Raw genomic sequence first — 20,403 nt, 5'->3', positions numbered from 1 at the left:
ATGGGCCCAGGATAACAGAAACCACCAACTTTTAGAGGCAAGCACAACAAGGGTAGCCCTCCAAGAAAGGACAGAAATGATCAGAGATAGAAGGAGAAACAGAGAGGGTGGTATCGCAGAAGACTCGGTTTACCAGTCAGGCTGAAAGGTTGCTAAGTTTCTGTCTTCTTTAGTGGCAAACCCACACATAATGCTTAACCCTAAAAAGTCGGCCAGGCACAGTGGCTCACGTCTGTAATCCCAGCACTTTCGGAGGCTGAGGCAGGCAGATCACTTGAGGTCAAGAGTTCGAGACCAGCCTGGCTAACATGGTGAAACCCTGTCTCTACTAAAAATACAAAAATCAGCTGGGCATTGTGGCGCATGCCTATTAATCCCAGCTCCTTGGGAGGCTGAGGCACAAGAATCGCTTGAACCTGGGAGGCAGAGGTTGTGGAGAGCCAAGATCGTGCCACTGCACTCCAGCCTGGGCGACACAACAAGACTCTGTCTCAGGGAAAAAAAAGAAAAAGTCAAGACTTATATAAAAAATGGTATTTTATTTAAGGATATGGAAGTTAATGCTAAAGAAATTGGCTAAGAGATAAAAATGGTTGCCCTAGGGTAGAAAAAGGGAGGTGAGGGGCATGCACTTTCAGTTTTTCTTAACATGCCTTTTTTTTCTCTTTTTTTTTTTTTTTTTTTTTGAGAAGGAGTCTCCCTCTGTTGCCCAGGCTGGAGTGCAGTGGCATGATCTCAGCTCACTGCAAGCTCCACCTCCCGGGTTCATGCCATTCTTCTGCCTCAGCCTCCTGAGTAGCTGGGACTACAGGCGCTCGCCACCCTGCCTGGCTAATTTTTTGTGTGTGTTTTTAATAGAGATGGGGTTTCATCGTGTTAGTCAGGATGGTCTCAATCTGACCTCGTGATCCGCCCACCTCAGCCTCCCAAAGTGCTGGGATTACAGGCATGAGCCACCATGCCGGCCAACAAGCTTTTTACACTAGATACAAACAAACAAAACAAAACAAAAACATTTAAGTACAAAGAAGAGGATATGAGGTTTGGTGGTACATTGTATGTAAAAGTTTTAGGGTTTAATTAGCCACTAACGTAAGGTGATCCAGGAGATATGGTCACCAAGTCAACACAAGCTGCTTGGAATATAATATCCCAATTCAAATAACAGAATGAACTTGTGGGATCACATTAGGAACAGAATTTGGTGCTGGGGACCATATGTTAGGAGGGTCTTAATTCTATCAAGTTCCGTGCATGTATCTCACACTCATCTTTTTTCATCCTAGAGTCTCCATCCTAACTTAAGTCCTTAAGACTGCATACTGAGATCATACCAAGAGCGTCTAGTCTTTTTGTCTCCAAACTACCCTGCATGTTGTATCCAAATTAATTTTCTGAAAATCTACTTTGTTCATATCACTACCTTTTTCAAAACTTTTGTTTCCTATTATCTAGCTGCTTTGCCAGACACTTAAGATTTTTACAAGCTGATCCCAAACTAGCTGTTCAATGCGCAGTCCTACTCTCCTGAACTGTTAACGCCCTTCAGTCCAGCATACTCGCTATTCCCTGTGTGCATCACACCCTTCCTGTCATTTCTACCTCTGTGCCTTAGCCCCTGTGTCCTTGCTCCCACGATGCTTCAAGCCTGCTCTTCTTGGCTTATGGGTCAAGCAAGCTCTGTGGCTTTCTACTGGGCCTTCCCCAGCCCCTTTTGCTGCAGGGACATCGCTGTCCTCTGGACTTCCACAGTGCTCATAATGACCACATATAGAACTACTTTGCACCATTAACTACCTTTCAAAAGTACCTTTCATAAGCATCAATTATAGTGAAAGCTACCAGCTTAAGATGGCCAACATTTATCCTGTTGTGATTGTCACCAAGTCTAAATCTATAAAGAGGTCAAAACATCATCTACTCCTTTAATCACAATTATATTTTTTTCTCTCTCTGCTCTCCTTGCATTCAGCACAGGTCTCCACTCCAGCACATATCCTAATATGGGGACTTCGTTAGTCAGAATCCCCAACCTCTACCTCACTACACGGGTGTTACATGGGGCAGGGACTTCTGCCAGAACAGATACTCAGTGTGTCGATACCTCATGAGTCGAATCACTCACCCCACTGGCAGTTCTGATGGGTTTCGCCTTTAACTTGGGAATCAAGACCTTGCGATACTGAGGAGGGACAGCAGCAATGATATCCACAAGGCGGGGCTGGGTGGAAAGGCCATATTTGGCAGCTGTCTTGGTTTTCACCCTGAAAGTAAAGCATCTCACATTATCAAGATCATGGTATTTTAAGGACAAGCTACCAAGAGGATGATCTATAAACAATATCATTAACAACTGTCACTCTCCAATCCCTTCACCATGTGACAAGAATTGTTTTAAGATCTGTGACTATCAGGGAAATAGAAGAATAAAATTCACGAGTGAATGACTATTTCCCCCTCTCGAGTACCAGAAAGAAAACCAGAGGACTGTGGAGGGAGAAGGGTCCCCGGACGATGACACAATATAGATCTAGTTCAGAATAGTGCTGCAGCTTCAAAGGACTATTCTGACTCCACCTTTCTCAACCTCAGCACTACTGATGTTTGGGACCACACAGTTCTTTGCTGTGGCAAGTGGCCAGCGAATTGAGGGATGTTTAGCAGCATCCTTGGTCTCTACGTACTACCATCCTTCTTCCTGTCTTCCTGTTGTAACACTCAAAAATGTCCCTAGACATTGCCAAATGTCCTGAGGAGGAAATCACCCCTGGTTGACCATTACTGTCTTAGACAAAACAATAACAACAATAAAAAAAAAAAAAAAAAAATCAAGGATGGCTATGCAGAACCAAATAGGAAATAAAGTACATATTTTTGAAATTTAAAAAAACACTTTTACCAGCTTTTCTTTGTGCCTCCTAGCCAAACTCTAACAGTCACCCTGTCTTCTAACTTTAATCCATCTAGAAATATCTGTGAAGTGCTCACATCGTTGTCAACAAACATTAACTGAGTACCTAACATGTACAAGAGGCTGCCTGAATACTTGGTATGTTCAAATGTGCAAGGCACAGTCCTTTCATGTTCTATGTTTACATGTTTGCAGACAGGCGTACCAAAAAAATTAATGTATAAATGATTAAAACATATGTCATAAAACACACACACATACTAACAATGAATGCTTCTAGAGTTCAGGGAGGAATTTGATGTGTGCTGGGGAGATACTCATGGAAATGAACACAGAAGAAAGAGTAGGTCTCAGTCAGTAAAGACACAAAGATGACATGGAGGGCAGACAGGCTGATTTATGTGCAGATGCAAAAACAGGAATGCACATATTTTAAGAAATACAAGTAGACCAACTTGACAGAAAGCAGAAGATTTTCAATGTAAAGATACAGAGGTTTAAAAACTTGGAAAAGCAGGTTGAAGCCAGACTGAGAGACCTTCCAATAATAGGCTGGTGACATCTGAGGACGGGCAAGTTTTAAGGACAATGGCAGCTTTAGCTTTAGATGTGCTAAAATTAAAGAAAACAAATATACATAAGATGTAGACATGTTCACTAGAAATTAAAGATTTGTATAATCAGGGGTATAACCAACAAAAAAAGGAAGAAAAACTGCTAAAGACATGGTAGAAAAATCAGTAAAATACAATAACTTTATAGTCAAAAGAGGATATTTACTTATTTATTCCTGTAGCAAATATTTACTAAGCATGAGGATTCAAGGAAGGGGTAAAATATTGCAGCATCTCAAGTATCAGAGAAGAGAGTCTAAGAAAAGGTCATTCCTGTATGTGACGATTAGACGACCTGGGGTTGGGGAGAGAACCCTTTCATTAGGGAAGATCTATGTAGAGTGAATATATATTATAGTTTAAAAAAAAAATAGATGCAGAGATGAAAGACAACTCTTATTTGAGACTGTAGGAAAGTCCAAGCTAAAAACGATTATGGAGAGGAAGTGGATGAATGTGTCAAAGAGGTTCTACAGCAGGGGAGGGTTGGATTAGATCGGGGGCCCCAAAGGGAGGGTTTTCCTGACAGAAAACTGCTGCTTCAGCTGAGACAGTAGGGAAGGAAAGTAGGATGTGCAGCGATGCAGCACAGAAGAACATGTGCTCTGGAGATGGCTGACCTAATTCCAAATCCCAGCTCTGCCAATTACTAGTTACTTATCCCTGGACAAATTATTTATTCCTGGACAAATTATTTAACTGCTCTCTGGCTCAGATTACCCACCTGTCAAGTGTGGCTGGTATCAGTACCTATCTCACAGAATTTTGAGGGGATTAACTGAGCTAATAAAACAATGCACTAGCAACAGTGTCTGGAATACAGTAAGTGCCCAATAAATGTTAGAAGCTATTAGTATTACTAAGCTGAGACAATTTTGCCATTAAGAAATGAATGACGGCTGGGCGCGGTGGCTCACGCCTGTAATCCCAGCACTTTGGGAGGCTGAGGCGGCAGATCACGAGGTCAGGAGATAGAGACCGTCCTGGCTAACACAGTGAAACTCTGTCTCTACTAAAAATACAAAAAATCAGCCGGGTGTGGTGGCGGGCCCCTGTAGTCCCAGCTACTTGGGAGGCTGAGGCAGGAGAATGGCATTAACCCAGGAGGCGGAGCTTGCAGAAAAAAAGAGAAATGAATGACAAGGCAAGGCAGAAAGCTAAAATTCTCAATTAAAATAAAACTTGAGCTGGAAAACAAGTAGTACTAGATAATTTCATAAAAGAGATCTAAGAACAAGCTTGCTCTCTCTTTATATCCACTTACTTATTTAGATCGATGTCTTTCCCTTGCTCGTGGGCTTCAATCAGTTGTTTAATAACATCTCCTATAGTCAGCATCATCAGCTCAGCAGGGCTGAGATCTCCTGGAAAGTTAATATTCAACAATGTCAAAAATCGTATCGTTCAATCAAGATTTTAAAATCTGATTTAGTAGCAGTTTTCCCTCCAAAACCATACAAATATGCCAAATGAATAGCTCAAGTTCAGAAGATGCTAAACCTCTACTGTTTACAATTTGATCATATCTTTTGTATCTTTAAAACAAATGTGGCTTTACATATATATGGGAAAAGCTCCCTTTAGAAGCATATACTCTATGAGATTATTAAAAATAAATACAGGGAAGGATACAAGGAGTAGAAACAATGTGAGGAGAAAGAACCTAATCACACAGGAAAGGACCAAAGTAATTCTCTGCCCTTTATCTCCAGAGTTGTAATTACTAATATTTGCATAATACTTTAGAGTTCATAAAGAACATTTAGATGCATGAATTCAGGTAATTCTCAGAACAGAGGCAGACAGAACGAGAATATGTGCCTATTCCATGAAGATGCTATCAAGGAGTAAAGTTGAAATTCAAACCCAGGTATCTGCCTAAGAATCTTAATGCATTTCTAAAATATTGTCTGTCCACCATCATGAACTTCTGGCAACTGGGGCTCTCGCTCTCATCCAAAGGCAACAGCAGAAGCTGACAGGTTCCTGTATGACCCCATCCACTCAAGCACAGTTCAAGGATTGGTTCAAGGATGGGCATATCTCTAAGCCAGGCCAATCTGAGCTCTTTTCCTCAAGGTAAAAAATGCCAGTCTTTTTCCAGGGACAAAAGCTGTGGGATATCAGCTTGGAAGCTGTTGGCAAGCAAGCTTCTCGCCTGTAGAGCAGTGGTTCCCAACCTTTTTGATAAAAGGGACTGGTTTTGTGGAAGATGATTTTTCCAGGGGAGCAGGGTCGTTTTAGGATGATTCAAGCGCATTACATTTATTGTGCACTTTATTTTTATTATTATTACTGTATTGTTTTATGTAATGAAATAATTATACAATTCACCATAACGAATTCTATTCCCATACAATCAGTGGGAACCCTGAGCTTGTTATGCTGCAACTAGACAGTCCCATCTGGGGGTGATGGGAGACAGTGACAGATCATCAGGCATTAGATTCTCATAAAGAGCACACAACCTAGACCCACCACATGCACGGTTCACAACAGGGTTCAGGATCCTTTGAGAATCTAATGCCACTGCTGATATGACAGGAGGCAGAGCTTAGGCAGTAACATGAGTGATGGGAAGTGGCTGCAAATACTGATGAAGCTTCACTTGCTTGCCTGCTGCTCACCTTCTGTGTGGCTCAGCTCCTAACAGGCCATGAACCAGTACAGGTCCATGGCCCAGGGGGTTGAGGACTCATACTGTAGAGAAAGCTAAAAGATAATGAAAGTATGGATGGAAGGCCCTGGCAGTTATGGAGCCCTCACATTTACTTTATCTCATTTGAACCCTTACAGTAACATGGAGGGTAGGTACTGTTACCCCATTTTATAGATGTGAAAAATGAGGCTAACGCAAGTTAACAAGCCATCGTAAATAGCAGAGCCAAGACTCAAATCCAGCTCTTTTCACCACAACTTCCATGCTTTTTTCACTGTAGCACACTGCAGCTAATTTAATGAGGCAAGGCTAACATATACACAACAATTTTTGAGAGAAATAAAGTCCATCTGTACTCAAAGGCTAAATGCTTTCCAAACCACATAACTCAGAACTTCCAGAGTTCTACAAAGGTGCCTCACGGGCCATGTAACAGAGCTAGGACTGGTGGTGGTCATGGCAGAGGAAGGGAGAAGGGAAGAGGAAAATAAGCCATGGGGGAAAAAAGGAGGGGGTCTCTTTATTTCCACCACAGCAGCTCTGCTTTCAGCTGTTTATATACTGAGGTTCTGTGTAAGAATTTAATTTGGAGGGTAAAAGGGGATCAGCTGATAAGAAGAGATAAGATTTGGAAACCACTTGTGTAGCTCTTGAGTGTATCAAGAACTTGAAGAGTAAATGAGTAGGAAAAGGCTTCATGAAGGAAATGGCACAGGGATCTTTAAAGATCTGCAAAACAGAAGGCAATCCAGAAGAAATAATGTCAGGCATAGGAATTACCTATCTTTGTGTGAAACAGCACAGCCTAACTAGAATCCAGCTTTCTAACAGGGTTTAATAAAGAACAGATTACAGGGGACCCTGGACACTAGGCAAAGGCACTGAAATGAAATGCAATAGACAGTGAAGAATTGCACATTCTCAACTTTGGAAATAAAAAGATGAAAGTAATGTTTAAGAAAGGTAAGAATATTATCAGTACAAAGAATGATTCAGGAAGTGAAAAAGAATACATATAATACGGATACTACTCAAATGGCTCTTGAAAGGCAACATTGTTTTAAAAAACCCACAAAATGTAAGACAGGATCCAGTCCCAATGCCTACTGGCTGTGTGGTAAAGGAAAAGATCGACAATTTTCTTTTCTTTTTCTTTTTCTTTTTTTTTTTTTGAGACAGTCTTGCTCGGTCACCCAGGCTGGAGTGCAGTGGTGCGATCTCGGCTCACTGCAACCTCCACCTCCCAGGTTCAAGTGATTCTCCTGCCTCAGCCTCAGCCTCCCAAGTAGCTGGGATTACAGGCACCTGCCACCACGCCCGGCTAATTTTTGTATTTTTAGTAGAGACGGGGTTTCACCATGTTGGTCAGGCTGGTCTCCAATTCCTGACCTCAAGTGATCCACCCGCCTTGGCCTCCCAAAATGCTGGGATTACCGGCATGAGCCACCGCGCCTGGCCGAGATCAACAACTTTTGAGCGCCCATTTCCTTGTCTGTAAAATTAGGGTAATACATCCAAATTTCACAAAACCATTCTAAGACTCAAATAAATAATGTATATGAAAGCTAAAATACCATTCAAATATTAGTTAGTGATGAAGGTGAGTTAGGAGGTTGGCGGCCAGAATGAAGAGGAATAAACTATTTCAGGAAGTAATTTCTAAGTAAGAATCAACATGACTTGGTGACAGAATAAGCTAAAAGAATCCTGACAGATTGAGAAGGAGCAAGTTAGAGTGAGATAACAAATTAATTTAGGGCATGCAAATATGACAAGACTCAATCTAAGGTAACTTGGACACTTAGAATTGTTGCTTGGAAGAAAGAAAAATAGCAGTTAATGTCAAGAAGCATAGTGATTAACGATGTATCTATTTTTCATTTTATGTTTTTTGAGGTCACAGATACAGCCTGACCAGCCAGCTCCATACCTAAATATAATTTTGGTCTGGGAAAGTTACTTAACTCTTTGAATCTCAGCTTCTTCATCTGTAAAATGGAAATGATATCGACTTCAAAACACAGGCTCAATAAACGGTAGCTATTATACTGACAACCATTACCATGATTAGACCAGCTGGTCAAATGAGTGTATAGAAATAGGAACAGAACCTGTGAGAGAATATTTCAAATTTGAATCCGTCCTGTTCAAAAACCAAAGGTGAAATTGTTCATTGCTAACTCAGGAGGTAATAAAAATGGGAATAACTGCATGCACAACTGTTACACTGAATCCAAGGATAATTAAGGTTTTTTTAATATCTTAAAATATGGCTTTAAAAGAAACTCTCAAACTAACATGTCAAATGTGTCGTGAAACAAATCTTAACAAATGAAAAGTCCCACAACCCGTTATATCGACGTTAACTCCTCGGAGGGCATATCTTGGAATAAAGGTTTCCCTGCCATTCAAACAAAGACACCACGTGACTGCCAAAGAGGAAGAGAGGAAGGGTAGGGTGCTTCAAAAAGCAAAACAGGAAAAAAGAGAAGGCTGGGGGACCAGAATGGGCAGACTGACCCTACGTGGCGGGGCGACTGGACTGGGTAGCGGATTCTCGCGGGAAAAGTTCGGTTCAGCATTTGATTGCCTGGGCGTTCGCCCCTTTCGGACCACCCCTTTCCCCCATCTCCTTCCCCTTTCGCACCTTTCCGCTTCTGCCTCATTTCTGCGCCGCCGTAGCAGAGCCACCAGAGATAAAAATGCAGCCACAAACTCAGACCCCGGGGAACCCTGACAGCCAATCCCGCCTGTCGTAAAATGTCGGTCAAGGTATCGTAAAGCTCTTCCCGGAAGCCGACGTGCACAAAGCCACGCCCCGCCCCTTGTTGCAGCTAGCGGGTAGCAGGCGGCGTGTGAGGCCGCTAGGCTGCGATCCTACCCCGGGTCTCAGGGATGGAAGATGGGAACGTCTGAACAGAGTAGCATCTTGGGGTTAGAAAGCTCGACCTGGGCAGTACAGCTATGGGACAGAGTTCCTGGATAGAGGCTGCGCCAGGAAGCCTAAGTGAAAGGGTGGAAGTGGATGGTCTCTCATGGAGGGGGTGTGGGAGCCCAGGGTCGTCACATCCGGGGAGGGTGGGTGGGAACGTGAATGGGCGAGATCACGGAGGAGGAACCCTCCCATGTTGTGGAAACTAACTGAGGGCCTGGAAGAGACCAGGCGGGAATCGAGTAACAATCCTAGGTGCAGGCTTTGGGACCAGGTGGTCACCTTGGTCTTAGATGAATGGCACATATGATCGGTAACCATCGTGAAAGCTGTGGATGTCTCTTGTGGAAGGAAAATAACATCTCGGGACCCTAAACTCTGCCAAAGAAAAAAGTTAAGCTTAGGGCCGGGCGCAGTGGCTCACACCTGTAATACTAGCACAATGCTCATCTCAGGAGGCCAAGGCCAGCAGATCATCTGAGGTCAGGCATTCGAGACCACCCTGGCCAACATGGTGAAACCCTGTCTCTACTAAAAATACAAAAATTAGCCAGGCGTGTTGGTGCATGCCTGTAATCCCAGCTACTTGGGAGGTTAAAGCAGGGGAATCTCTTGAACCCGGAAGTGGAGGTTGCAGTGAGTGGAGATCGTGCTCTGTTGTCCAGTGCACTCCAGCCTGGACGACAGAGCGAGACCCTGTCTCAACAACAACAACAACAAAAAGTTAAGCTTGTGAACTGAGTCACGCAAAAACTGCCTTCCTTCTGTTCCCAAACAGCTGCAAAGACAGAAGCCCACGTATCTCCCCAGGTGGCCTCCCAGAGGAGTTGCTCACAGGGAAATTCCTTGTGAGTGGCAGAATCTTTACCTTACAACACTTCTGTTGAATTCCACCCTGACCATGCAAATTTACAGTAAGTAGGGGACAAGGACAAGACTAGAAATCACCCTTCAGTCCACCCCAAGAAAAATGCATATTTGACTCCTTCCTCTATGTTTACTTTGTCTTCTGTAAAAGGCAGATTTACTGAGTGTGAAATGAATGCATAGTTGTTCCTCTTTCCCCTTCTGCCTGCTCTTTCCCCTTTAAATATTGAAGTCCTCAAAACCCTCTTTGGAAAAACCACAGGCCCCAGATTCCATGATAACTTATGTCTCTTTTTCCTGGGTGTGTCCTCAACCTTGGCAGAATAAACCTCCAGACTGGGACCTGTCTCAGACGCTGGTTACGTTCTCCAGAAAAATACACAGGCACAAAATTTTCAAAATTTGGAGGCAGGACTTGGGATGTTTTCCTGAAACTCGTCTATGATGTCCTTTGTCCATGGGCTGGAGATTAAGAACCTCTCCCATTAATAAAGACAGGAATATGTACCCTACTAGAATTCAGGTAACAACGAGGCTTTGACCCCACTATGACACTGAAACTGGCCTTGCTAGGCTTTGTAACTTCCCAGCCTGCCAAGTTCAGTGGTATTGTCTGACCTCATTGTCATCCTATACCAATGAACATAAGTTCTTTGTAAACTAAAAATAATTCTCAGCCCAGGGCATTCCAAAGTTAAACTGAAAAAGTAGTTCAGGCCATGATGGGAAGTGGGGGTGGACATGCCTCCTTATTCCCTCCTCATTTTTAGAATTCAGGAGCTGCTAACCAGTATTAACATCAACACAGAGACCTTAAGGCTGATAGAGCACAGAACCAACTCTTGAAGTCTGATAAGAAACATTTACGGCCAGGCGTGGTGGCTCACGCCGTAATCCTAGCACTTTGGGAGGCTGAGGCAGGCAGATTACGAGGTCAGAAGATCGAGACCATCCTGGCTAACACGTTGAAACCCCGTCTCCACTAAAAATACAAAAAATTAGCCGGGCATGGTGGCGGGCGCCTGTAGTCCCAGCTACTTGGGAGGCTGAGGCAGGAGAATGGTGTGAACCCGGGAGGCGGAGCTTGCAGTGAGCCGAGATTGCGCCACTGCCCTCCAGCCTGGGCAACAGAGCGAGACTCCAGCTAAAAAAAAAAAAAAAAAAAAACAGAAAGAAAGAAACATTTACAATCTACAATCTATTCTCTCTGAAGCCTGCTACCTGGAGGCTTCCTCTGCATAATAAAACCTTAGTCTCCACAACTGCGTATCTCAACCCAGACATTCCTTTCTGTTCATTTCAGGTCTATAGAAAATAACTCAACCAATTGCCAGTCAGAGAAAACTGAATCTGCCTGTGACCTGTGACCTGGAAGTGTTGCCCCCTGACCCCACATCAATGCTTTGAGTTGTCCCACCTTTCTGGATGTTCCGTGTGGGAGATGCGTGAGGGGAGAAGAAAAGACACGTACACAATACCTTTAAGGGTAAACAACCTTTATCCCATGTAAATGGCAAGGCAGATATAATAAGAAAATTGCAATGGGAAGGGTAGAAGGGAAAATGTATATATATACCGATCAGACTATGGAGGATTTATCACAAGACCAAGAAGCAACGGCCTGGGTTCCAAACTCGAACACTACACTCACCAGACTATGGAGGATTCACCACAAGACTGGGAAGCAACAGCCTGGGTTCCAGAGTTGGCCACTCCTCCTTGCACAGATGAGGAAAGGTCTCCTGAAGCTTCGGCTGGGCCTGGGACCCTAGCTCATTTTGTAACAAGTTGTTTGGCATGACGCCCAGTCACAAGGGCCCTTCACAACTGGGCTGAAGGAACACAAAAAGGTCAACTTGTTTTTGCTATTGTCTATTGTTTTTCAATAACTAATGTGTAGGAATAGATTGAAATAGAGATTTCTCTGAAACAGCGCTGGATGAAAGCTTCAAGGGACTCACAAAACCTGTTCCAGGACTTGGTGACTATTGTTTGTGTACAGGTTCAATTGAATTCAGATTTAATATTTAACTTTGCCTCCACGCTAGACCAAACCAATATACATCTTACATGTAGTAATGTCTTATAACTCCCTAAAATGTATAAAGTCAAGCTGTAACCTGACCACCTTGGACACATGTTCTCAGGATCCCCTGGGGCTCTGTCACGGACCATTGTGAGGTGGGAAGTGGGACTCTGTTCTGGAGGCAGAGTTTGGACACTGGATCAAGTTGAGGACTAGCTGAAACAGGGCAGGGGTGGAAGCAGCTTTCCATAAGATGCCCACCAGTATGCCATGTCAGTTTACTATTGCCGTGGCAACACCTGAACATTACCCTCCCCTTTTCATGGCAATGACCTGATGACCTGGAAGTTACCACCCTCATTCTCTACATTTCTGTGTAAATCACCCCTTAATTTGTATATAGTTAAAAGTGGGTATAAATATGACTGCAGAACTGTCTCTGAGCTGCTCTTCTGGGCACTGCCTGTGAGTAGCCCTGCTCCACAAGGAGCAGCCCCTCTGCTGCAGCTGTGCACTGCTGCTTCAATGCAAGTTGCTATTTAACACCACCAGCTCACCATTGGATTCTTTCCTGGGTGAAGCCAAGAACCCTCCCAGGCAAAGCCCCAATTTTGGGGCTTTCCTGTCTTGCATCAGTTGGTCCCTCATGGCTCAGAATAAATCTCTTCAAGTATTTTACAGAGTTTGACCCTTTTTGTCAACACTTCCATGAACATCTTTTATGACAGGGCCCTCCACTCTCTTGGTTTTTCTTCTCTTTCTTTTGTGGACTCTGTCTCTGCCTCACCTCAGAATACTAGTGTTCCACAGGGGTCACTCAGCCTTGTCTCTCCAAGGTGATCCCCAGAGCACCACGTATTTGCTCCCAGGTTTCTAGTCCAACCCCAACTTTTCCCCTATTTGATATCTTGTTAGATTTGGGTGTCTAATAGGCATCTCAAACTTAACATGTCCCAAACAGAACTCTATTATTACTCCAGATCTGCTCTTCCTTACCTAACGGCACCATCCTCTACCTCTTCCCTGTTTTACCTCAGAGAGAGGGGAAGGGAGATAGGTGGTTATAGATGTAATTTTAAATAGGGGTTACAGTAGGCCTTATTGAGAATGTGATGTTTGAGCTAATACTTGATGTGTAGATATGTGGGAAAGACTATTTCTGGCTAAGATAATGGTTAGTGCAAAGGTCCTAGGTGAAGGCCAGGCACAGTGGCTCACACCTGTAATCCCAGCACTTTGGGAGGCTGAGGCGGGCAGATCACAAGATCAAGAGATCAAGACCATCCTGGCCAACATGGTGAAACCCTATTTCTACTGAAAATACAAAAATTAGCTAGGCATTGTGGCATGTGCCTGCACTCCCAGCTACTCGGGAGGCTGAGGCAGGAGAATTGCTTGAACCTGGGAGGCGGAGGTTGCAGTGAGCCGAGATCTCACACCACTGCACTCTAGCCTGGTGACAGAGCGAGACTCCATCTCAAAAAAAAAAAAAAAAAAAAAAAGTCCTAGGTGAGAGGATGTCTGGGGTGTTCAAGGAGACTGAGGAGGCTGACATCACAGGAGCAGTGGGTGAGGCAATGTGAAAGAGAGGTCAGAGGAGTGGCGCATGGGGCAGGGGGCAGTGCAGCTCATGAAACACCTTGTGGGCCATTGAAAGGCCTTTGGCTTTTACCCTAAGTGAGATGGGGAGCCACTGGTGTTTTTGGCAGAGAATTGAATGGATCTGATCTGTAATTTAAAAGCATGTCTATTTAGCTGCTTTGAGAATAGACTGTGGGAGGGGGTTGGTGTAGAAGTGGGGAGAGCAGGTGGGTGGCAGTTACCATAGCCAGGCCAATGATTCCCAAGCTTCGCTGCAATTGGAATTGCCTGGAGATCAGTGAAAACTTTCCAGTGCCCAGATCACATCCCACACCTATTAAATCAGAATATCAAGGGGTGGGAGTCAGGCATTAGCATGTTTAAAAGATCCTGGGTTATTCCAACGTGCAGCAAAATTCAGGAACCACTGAATGAGGCCAGAGATTATTGTGACTCAAATTGGGGTAGTCAGCAGTGAAGGTGGTGAGAAGTGTTCAGATTCTGAATATAATTTGAAGATTTCAACAAGACTTTTTGACAGATCAGATGTGGAATATGAATGGCAGACAGGAACATCAAGTGTGACACCAAAGCTTTTGGACTAAGGGACTGAAAAAATGTAGTTATCATTAGATGAAATGGAGAAAATTAGGTGGAGATGTGCTTCAAGGGACTGGCGGGGATTAGTTTGAACTTGTATTTTCGGATGACTAGTGAACAGGAAGACACAAAAGAGGTTGACACTGGATATCAGTCGAGAGCCATCGGCATATGTACGAAATTGAAAGCTATGAAACAGGGTGGCTGTGGAAAGGAAAGAGACCGAAGATGAAGCCTTGGGATATTTTATTAACAGGTTGAGGATCAAGGGAATAACCAGTGAAGGAGACTGAGGCGCACTTCCAGGGAGATGGGATGAAAACTAGGGGATTGGTTATCTGAAAGCCAAGTGTAGAAAGTTTGTCAAACAGGAGGGAATGATCAACCAGGTCAAATGCTCCTGATGGCTCAAGAAAGATAAAGGTTGAAAATTGACCAGGATCATTGTGGACTTTGACAAGAACAGTTTTAATGGAATGGGAAGGGTGAAGGCTTGACTCGAATAAGTTTATATTAGCTCGAGAGGAAAGGAATTTGAGACAGTAAGTAGAGATAACTCTTTTGAGGATTTGTGGGGTTTTGTTTGTTTTTTTGGAGACAAGGTCTTGCTCTGTCACCCAGGCTGGAGTGCAGTGGTGCAATCACAGCTCACTGCAGCCTCGACCTCCCAGGCTCAAGTGATCCTTCCATCTCAGCCCCTCAAGTAGCTGGGACTACAGGCATGCGCCACCCTGCCTGGCTAATTTTTATTTTTATTTTTTTAAAAACGAGGGTCTCCTTATGTTGCCCAGACTGGTCTTGAACTCCTGGGTTCAAGTGATCCTCCCGCCTCAGCCTCCCAAAGTGCTGACACCATGCCCAGCCTAGGAGTTTTGTCATAAAGAAGTGCAGAAAAATATACTAATACCTGGCAGGGAAATGGAGGTCCAGGGAGTGTTTGTTACGGTGGAATGAATGACATCAAATCTGTTCACAGATGGGAATAATCCAGTGGAGACTGAAAGTTTGGTGAATTAGAGAAGAGGAGGAAGTACTCTACGTGGTTCTTCAGTTAGAGAGAGAGATGGAATCTGGTGCACAGAGAAGGGATTGGCCTTTAATGGGTGCATGGATAGTTCATCTAGCAACAGGCTGGAGGGCAGAGCACCGGATAGGTGCTTGGGGGTGATGATGAGGCTCTGTGGACGTTCTCATTGCTTCAGTGTTTTCAGTGAGCTCAATGGAAATTCAGCCTGAGAGAATGGAGAAACATCTAACAGGCCTAGCATTCAGGTGTCCAATAGCAGGTGCCAAGGACTACCATAAAGAACCCCAGAGGCTGGACCCAGTGGCTTACACCCGTAATCCCAACACTTTGGGAGGCCGAGATGGGAGGATCGCTTGAGCTCAGGAGTTTGAGTTCAGCCCGGTAACATAAGGAGACCTCATCTCTACTAAAGTTTTGTTTTGTTTTTGTTGTTTTTTGTTTTTTTAAGCTAAGTGTGGTGGCATATGCCTGTAGTCCCAGCTGCTTGGGAGGCTGAGGCGGGAGGATCAATTGAGCCCAGGAGTTGAGGTTGCAGTGAGCCGTGATAATGCCACTACACTTCAGCCTGGGTGACAGAGTGAGACCCTGTCTAAAACAAACAAACAAAAACAAAGGAACTCAGGAAGCTTTATTTTTTTATTTTTTGAGATGGAGTCTCCCTTCGTCGCCCAGGCTGGAGTGCAGTGGCCTGATCTTGGCTCACTGCAACCTCTGCCTCCCGGGTTAAAGCAACTCTCCTGCCTCAGCCTCCTGAGTAGCTGGGACTACAGGCGCACGCTGCCATGCCTGGCTAGTTTTTGTATTTTTAGTAAAGACAGGGTTTCACCATGTTGGCTAGGCTGGTCTCAAGCTCCTAACTTCAGGTGATCTGTCTACCTCAGCCTCCCAAAATGCAGGGATTACAGGTGTGAGCCACTGGGCCTGGCCCCAGGAAGCTTTAAAAATGCTCAAAATTAATTTTAGTAATTAAGTAATTTAGTAGCATTTGTGGTTAATTGTTGAAGCTAAGAAATAGCCAGTAGAGGGAGAGCCGAGCACGGGTGACATGAATGTAAGTGTAAGGTGCGATTTTGCCTAGAGAGATCAGTATAAGACTCAGCACCTAGGATGGCATTTGTGATGACTTTCTTTGTTCTGAACGTTAGCCTGGTGTTTCTATGGTTTTCTTATGGAGGAGGGACGTCATCTTGCCAAAAGTTCAAAGCAGTTTTTAAGACCACGGTCTCAACATTTAATCTTCAATTCTTTCCCTGTTCTGACCTCTTTCTGAATCCCCTCTTTGGACTAAATACATACCTAGAGTACTGAGGGTTGTCCTGGTAATGACTGAGTTGGCCTTTAAAGGTAACATACACCCTTGGCCCAGCACGGTAGGTCACGCCTGTAATTCCAGCACGTTGGGAGGCCGAGGTGGGCAGATCACATGAGGTCAGGAGTTCAAGACCAGCCTGGCCAACATGGTGAAACCCTGTCTCTACTAAAATAAAAATTAAAAAAAAATAGCCAGGCATGGTGACGCACCTGTGTAGTCCCAGCTACTCAGGAAGCTGAGGCAGGAGAATTGCTTGAACCCAGAAGGCAGAGGTTGCAGTGAGCTGAGACAGCGCCACTGCACTCTAGCCTGGATGACAGAGCAAGACTCTGTCTCACAAAAAAATAAAAAATAAAAAAAGTAACACACACCCTGAAGCTGAGGGTTCAAGGGACAACTTTTTCCCTGTATGTGATGTGACGGTTTGGGTTTCCAGACACAGCAAAGTGGAGTGGGTTTTTTTTCTTCTCTCCTGGACAGCACTTTCAAATTTTTGTTTTCTGGGTTTATTAAAAATATGAATTTAAAATTAGATGGGCGTGATGGTGCATGGCTGTGGTCCCAGCTACCCAGGAGGCTGAGGTGGGAGGATGGCTTGAGCCTGGGAGGTCGAGGCTACAGTGAGCTATGATCACGCCACTGCACTCCAGGGTGGGTGACAGAGCAAGACCTTATCTCTAAATAAATAAAGGCAAAAAAAATACTGATTTAAAATTTAAGTTCCAGAAAGATGTAAAGCGGTATATCACTCATTTCTACACTCAAACAATCCAATGATGTTTTATTTTTGGCAAATGTTATTTTTGGTGAATTTTAAGACTTTGGGTCAAGAATAACTCTATATTTATTATCTCATATCCTCCATCTCTCCCAATCATGTCTTATAGTTGGGTGTCAGGGAGCCAGTGCTTTGTTTCTCTTGGAACTGGGGCATTTTTCCTATCTGCTCCAGTGAACCAGTCATCTGAATAGTGTTCACCCTCAGAGAAAAGATGCTGTGGAAGGATGCAGTGATGCATTTGGAAAGGAAAAAAGACAGATCTGCCTACTTGTAGGAACATGGCAGAGAAGGATGCAAGATCCCTGTTTCATGTACCATTTAGATTTTTTTTTTTTTTTTTTTTTTTTTGAGATGGTGTCTTTCTCCGTCACCCAGGCTGGAGTGCAGTGGCGCGATCTCGGCTCACTGCAGCCTCCACCTCCCAGGCTCAAGTGATTCTCTTGCTTCAGCCTCCTGAGTAGCTGGGACTACAAGGTCCTGCCACCATGCCTGGCTAATTTTTTTTGTGTGTGTATTTTTAGTAGAGTTGGGGTTTCACCACGTTGGCCAGGCTGCTCTTGTACTCCTGACCTCAAGTGATCTGCGTGCCTCGGCCTCCCAAAGTGCTGGGATTACAGGAGTGAGCCACCGCGCCTGGCGAATTTAGATTTAAGTGAAAGAAGACAGCATAAATCAGTATCTGTGGGAGGAGACCGTGATAAATAGCTCCCTGATGGCAAGTCAGTTTCACTTCTGCTGTGTAAACGTGGCTTTCCGATTGTGGCCAAAAGGGCTACGTACCCCAGCTGGTTCCAAATACCTGAACCAAGGAGAAGCTGCCACCATCTCCTCTGTGGACTCCTGTAACCAAAGCAGAACTTTTTTTTTTTTTCTGTTCAGTGACATCTGGTAAGTTGTTTCTTTTATGTAATTTATACTGTAACTTGTGGTTGATTTTTTAAAAATGGACCTTAATTTTTAGAACAGTTTTGAGTTTACAGGAATATTGAGAAGACAGTTTAGAGCATTCCCATGTAATTCCCAACCAACTTCCCCTATTATCTTATATTAGTGTGGTACATTTGTTACAACTGATGAACCGATAGTGGTATGTTATTGTTAAACTAAAGTCTGTACTTGACTCAGATTCTTGGTTTTTATCTAACGTCTGCTTTCTACTGTGGAATCCTATTCAGGATAGCACATTACATTTAATTATGTTCCCTTAGGCTCCTCTTAGCTGTAACGTTGTTTCTCAGACTTTCCTTGTTTTTGATGAATATGGCAGTTTTGAGGAGTACTGGTTGGGTATTTTGTAGGCTTCTCCTATTGGCATTTGTCTGATGTTTTTCTCACGATTAGACTGGAGTTACGGGTTTTGAGGAAGAAGTCCCAGAGTTAAAGTGCTGTTCTCATCACATCATATCAAGGGACAATATTGTCAACATGATTTAGGACTGTTGGTGTTGACCTTGACCACCTGGTAGAGGCAGCGCTTGTCTGGTTTCTTTGCTATAAAGTGATCCTTTCCCCTCTCCAATCTCTGCCCTGTTCTCTTTGGAAAGAAGCTGCTGTGCACAGCACACACTTAAGGAGCAGGGAGTTTTATTCTACCTCCTTGAGGATGGAGTAGCTATGTAAATTATTTGGAATTCTTCTGTATATGGGACATTTGTCTTTTCTCTCTCATTTGATTTTCTTAAAGCAAGTTATTTCTTGAGGGAAAGTGAATTTTACTTTTCTGTTTGCTTAAGTGAATTTTAGGGGTTTGGTTTGTTTGTTTTTGAGGCCTCACTCTGTTACCCAGGCTGGAGTGCAGGGGTATGAACATGGCTCACTGCAATCTTGACCTTCTGGGCTCAAGTAATCCTCCTGCCTCAGCCTCCTGAATAGCTGGGACTACAGATGCATGCCGCCACACCCAGCTAATTAAAAAAAAATTTGTAGAGGTGAGAGTCTCCCTTTGTTGCCAAGGCTGGTCTCAAGCTCCTGGGCCCAAGAGATCCCCTCTCATCTCAGCCTCCCAAAGTGCTGGGATTACAGGCATGAGCCACCATGCCCAGGCTGTTTAAGCGAATTTTAAGGCTATGTAAAAAGGCCAGTGGGCTAGAAATGGGGAGAATCAGGTTTTAGTTTGAATTTTACTGAACAGTGCGATCTTAGGCAAGTCATTAATCATTCTTCCCAAAAGAAAACAGCTATTGCAGAAATTGCTGGCAGGTGTATGAATTCCTGATGAGGAGGAAGTGTCATCTTATGCCTCATTAGCTTTAACAAGCTTGGGAGAGCAATATGAGAAGATTCAAATTCGTTTTGCTAGAATTTGCTAAAGTACGTTATGAAAATATCTGCTTATTTTGCTTACCTCTTTACCTAGGGAAGAAAGATGGAGAAAAACATGTCATCCCAAAGCCTCCCTTCTACTATGAGTGCTTCTGGTGGCCACATTTCTAATGCTGTACACATTAGCTGATGTGTTAATGCTGAAAACATACCTCTTTTCCTTTAGAGATTTGGAGGCCCTTGTTTCACTTTTGCTTATGAGCTAATGTGTTTAAATCGCTCCCTCAGGACATCCCTAGTTTGGAAGAGCAGTGCAGTGGCCAACAAGGTGGTTGGGAAATGTTGCCAACACCAAAGTTACTTAAACCTCAACCCAAACTCAAAGAGAAAGGAAATAAATTCTAAATTTCATCAACATTCTGTCATTTCATTAACAGTCTCCTCCCTTCCTTCTTTCATTCTTCAGCTTGCCTTCTTGTGAGAGCAAGAAAAAACTTGACCAAAGATTCTTTTTTTTTTTTTTTTGAGATGGAGTCTCACTCTGTCACCCAGGCTGGAGTGCAGTGGCATGATCTCAACTCACTGCAACCTCCGCCTCCCGGGTTCAAGCGATTCCTCTGCCTTAGCCTCCTGAGTAGCTGGGACTACAGGCATGTGCCACAACGCCTGGCTAATTTTTTGTATTTTTAGTAGAGACAGAGTTTCACCGTGTTAGCCAGGATGGTCTCGAACTCCTGATCTCATGATCTGCCTGGCTCAGCCTCCCAAAATATTGGGATTACAGGTGTGATCCACTGCACCCAACTGATCAAAGATTCTTTAAGGAAGATG

General features: G+C 43.9%; 2 protein-coding genes and 1 long non-coding RNA gene across 4 annotated transcripts in view; 2 read left to right on the top strand and 1 right to left on the bottom strand.

The window, feature by feature from the left end:
- The window catches only part of ELP3 (elongator acetyltransferase complex subunit 3), a 99,739-nt gene extending 90,794 nt beyond the window's left edge, over window positions 1–8,945 (bottom strand). Inside the window, exons 1-3 of the mRNA XM_032143507.2 lie at window positions 8,832–8,945; window positions 4,790–4,889; window positions 2,126–2,264 (exon numbers count right to left, since the gene is read on the bottom strand). Coding sequence (XP_031999398.1) covers window positions 2,126–2,264; window positions 4,790–4,889; window positions 8,832–8,850 — 258 coding nt within the window. The 5' untranslated portion in view covers window positions 8,851–8,945. The remainder of the gene's footprint in view (window positions 1–2,125; window positions 2,265–4,789; window positions 4,890–8,831) is intronic.
- A 128-nt stretch (window positions 8,946–9,073) lies between these two features.
- Window positions 9,074–12,594, top strand: LOC131382275 (uncharacterized). Its single transcript, XR_009211585.1, has 3 exons — window positions 9,074–9,118; window positions 9,895–10,030; window positions 11,287–12,594. It is a non-coding gene; the product is annotated as an uncharacterized LOC131382275 (long non-coding RNA).
- Window positions 12,595–18,038: 5,444 nt separating this feature from the next.
- NUGGC (nuclear GTPase, germinal center associated) overlaps window positions 18,039–20,403 on the top strand; it is a 61,909-nt gene continuing 59,544 nt past the window's right edge. Inside the window, exon 1 of one of the 2 annotated variants that reach the window (XM_032144050.2) lies at window positions 18,039–18,198. The gene's annotated coding sequence lies outside the window, so the exon portion shown is untranslated. The remainder of the gene's footprint in view (window positions 18,199–20,403) is intronic. The other variant, XM_032144047.2, reaches the window with a different exon arrangement.

Source organism: Hylobates moloch, unplaced genomic scaffold (genome assembly GCF_009828535.3).
Source record: "Hylobates moloch isolate HMO894 unplaced genomic scaffold, HMol_V3 SCAFFOLD_22, whole genome shotgun sequence".
NCBI classification, from domain to species: Eukaryota; Metazoa; Chordata; class Mammalia; order Primates; family Hylobatidae; genus Hylobates; species Hylobates moloch.
This window is presented reverse-complemented; position numbering and strand designations above follow the sequence as displayed.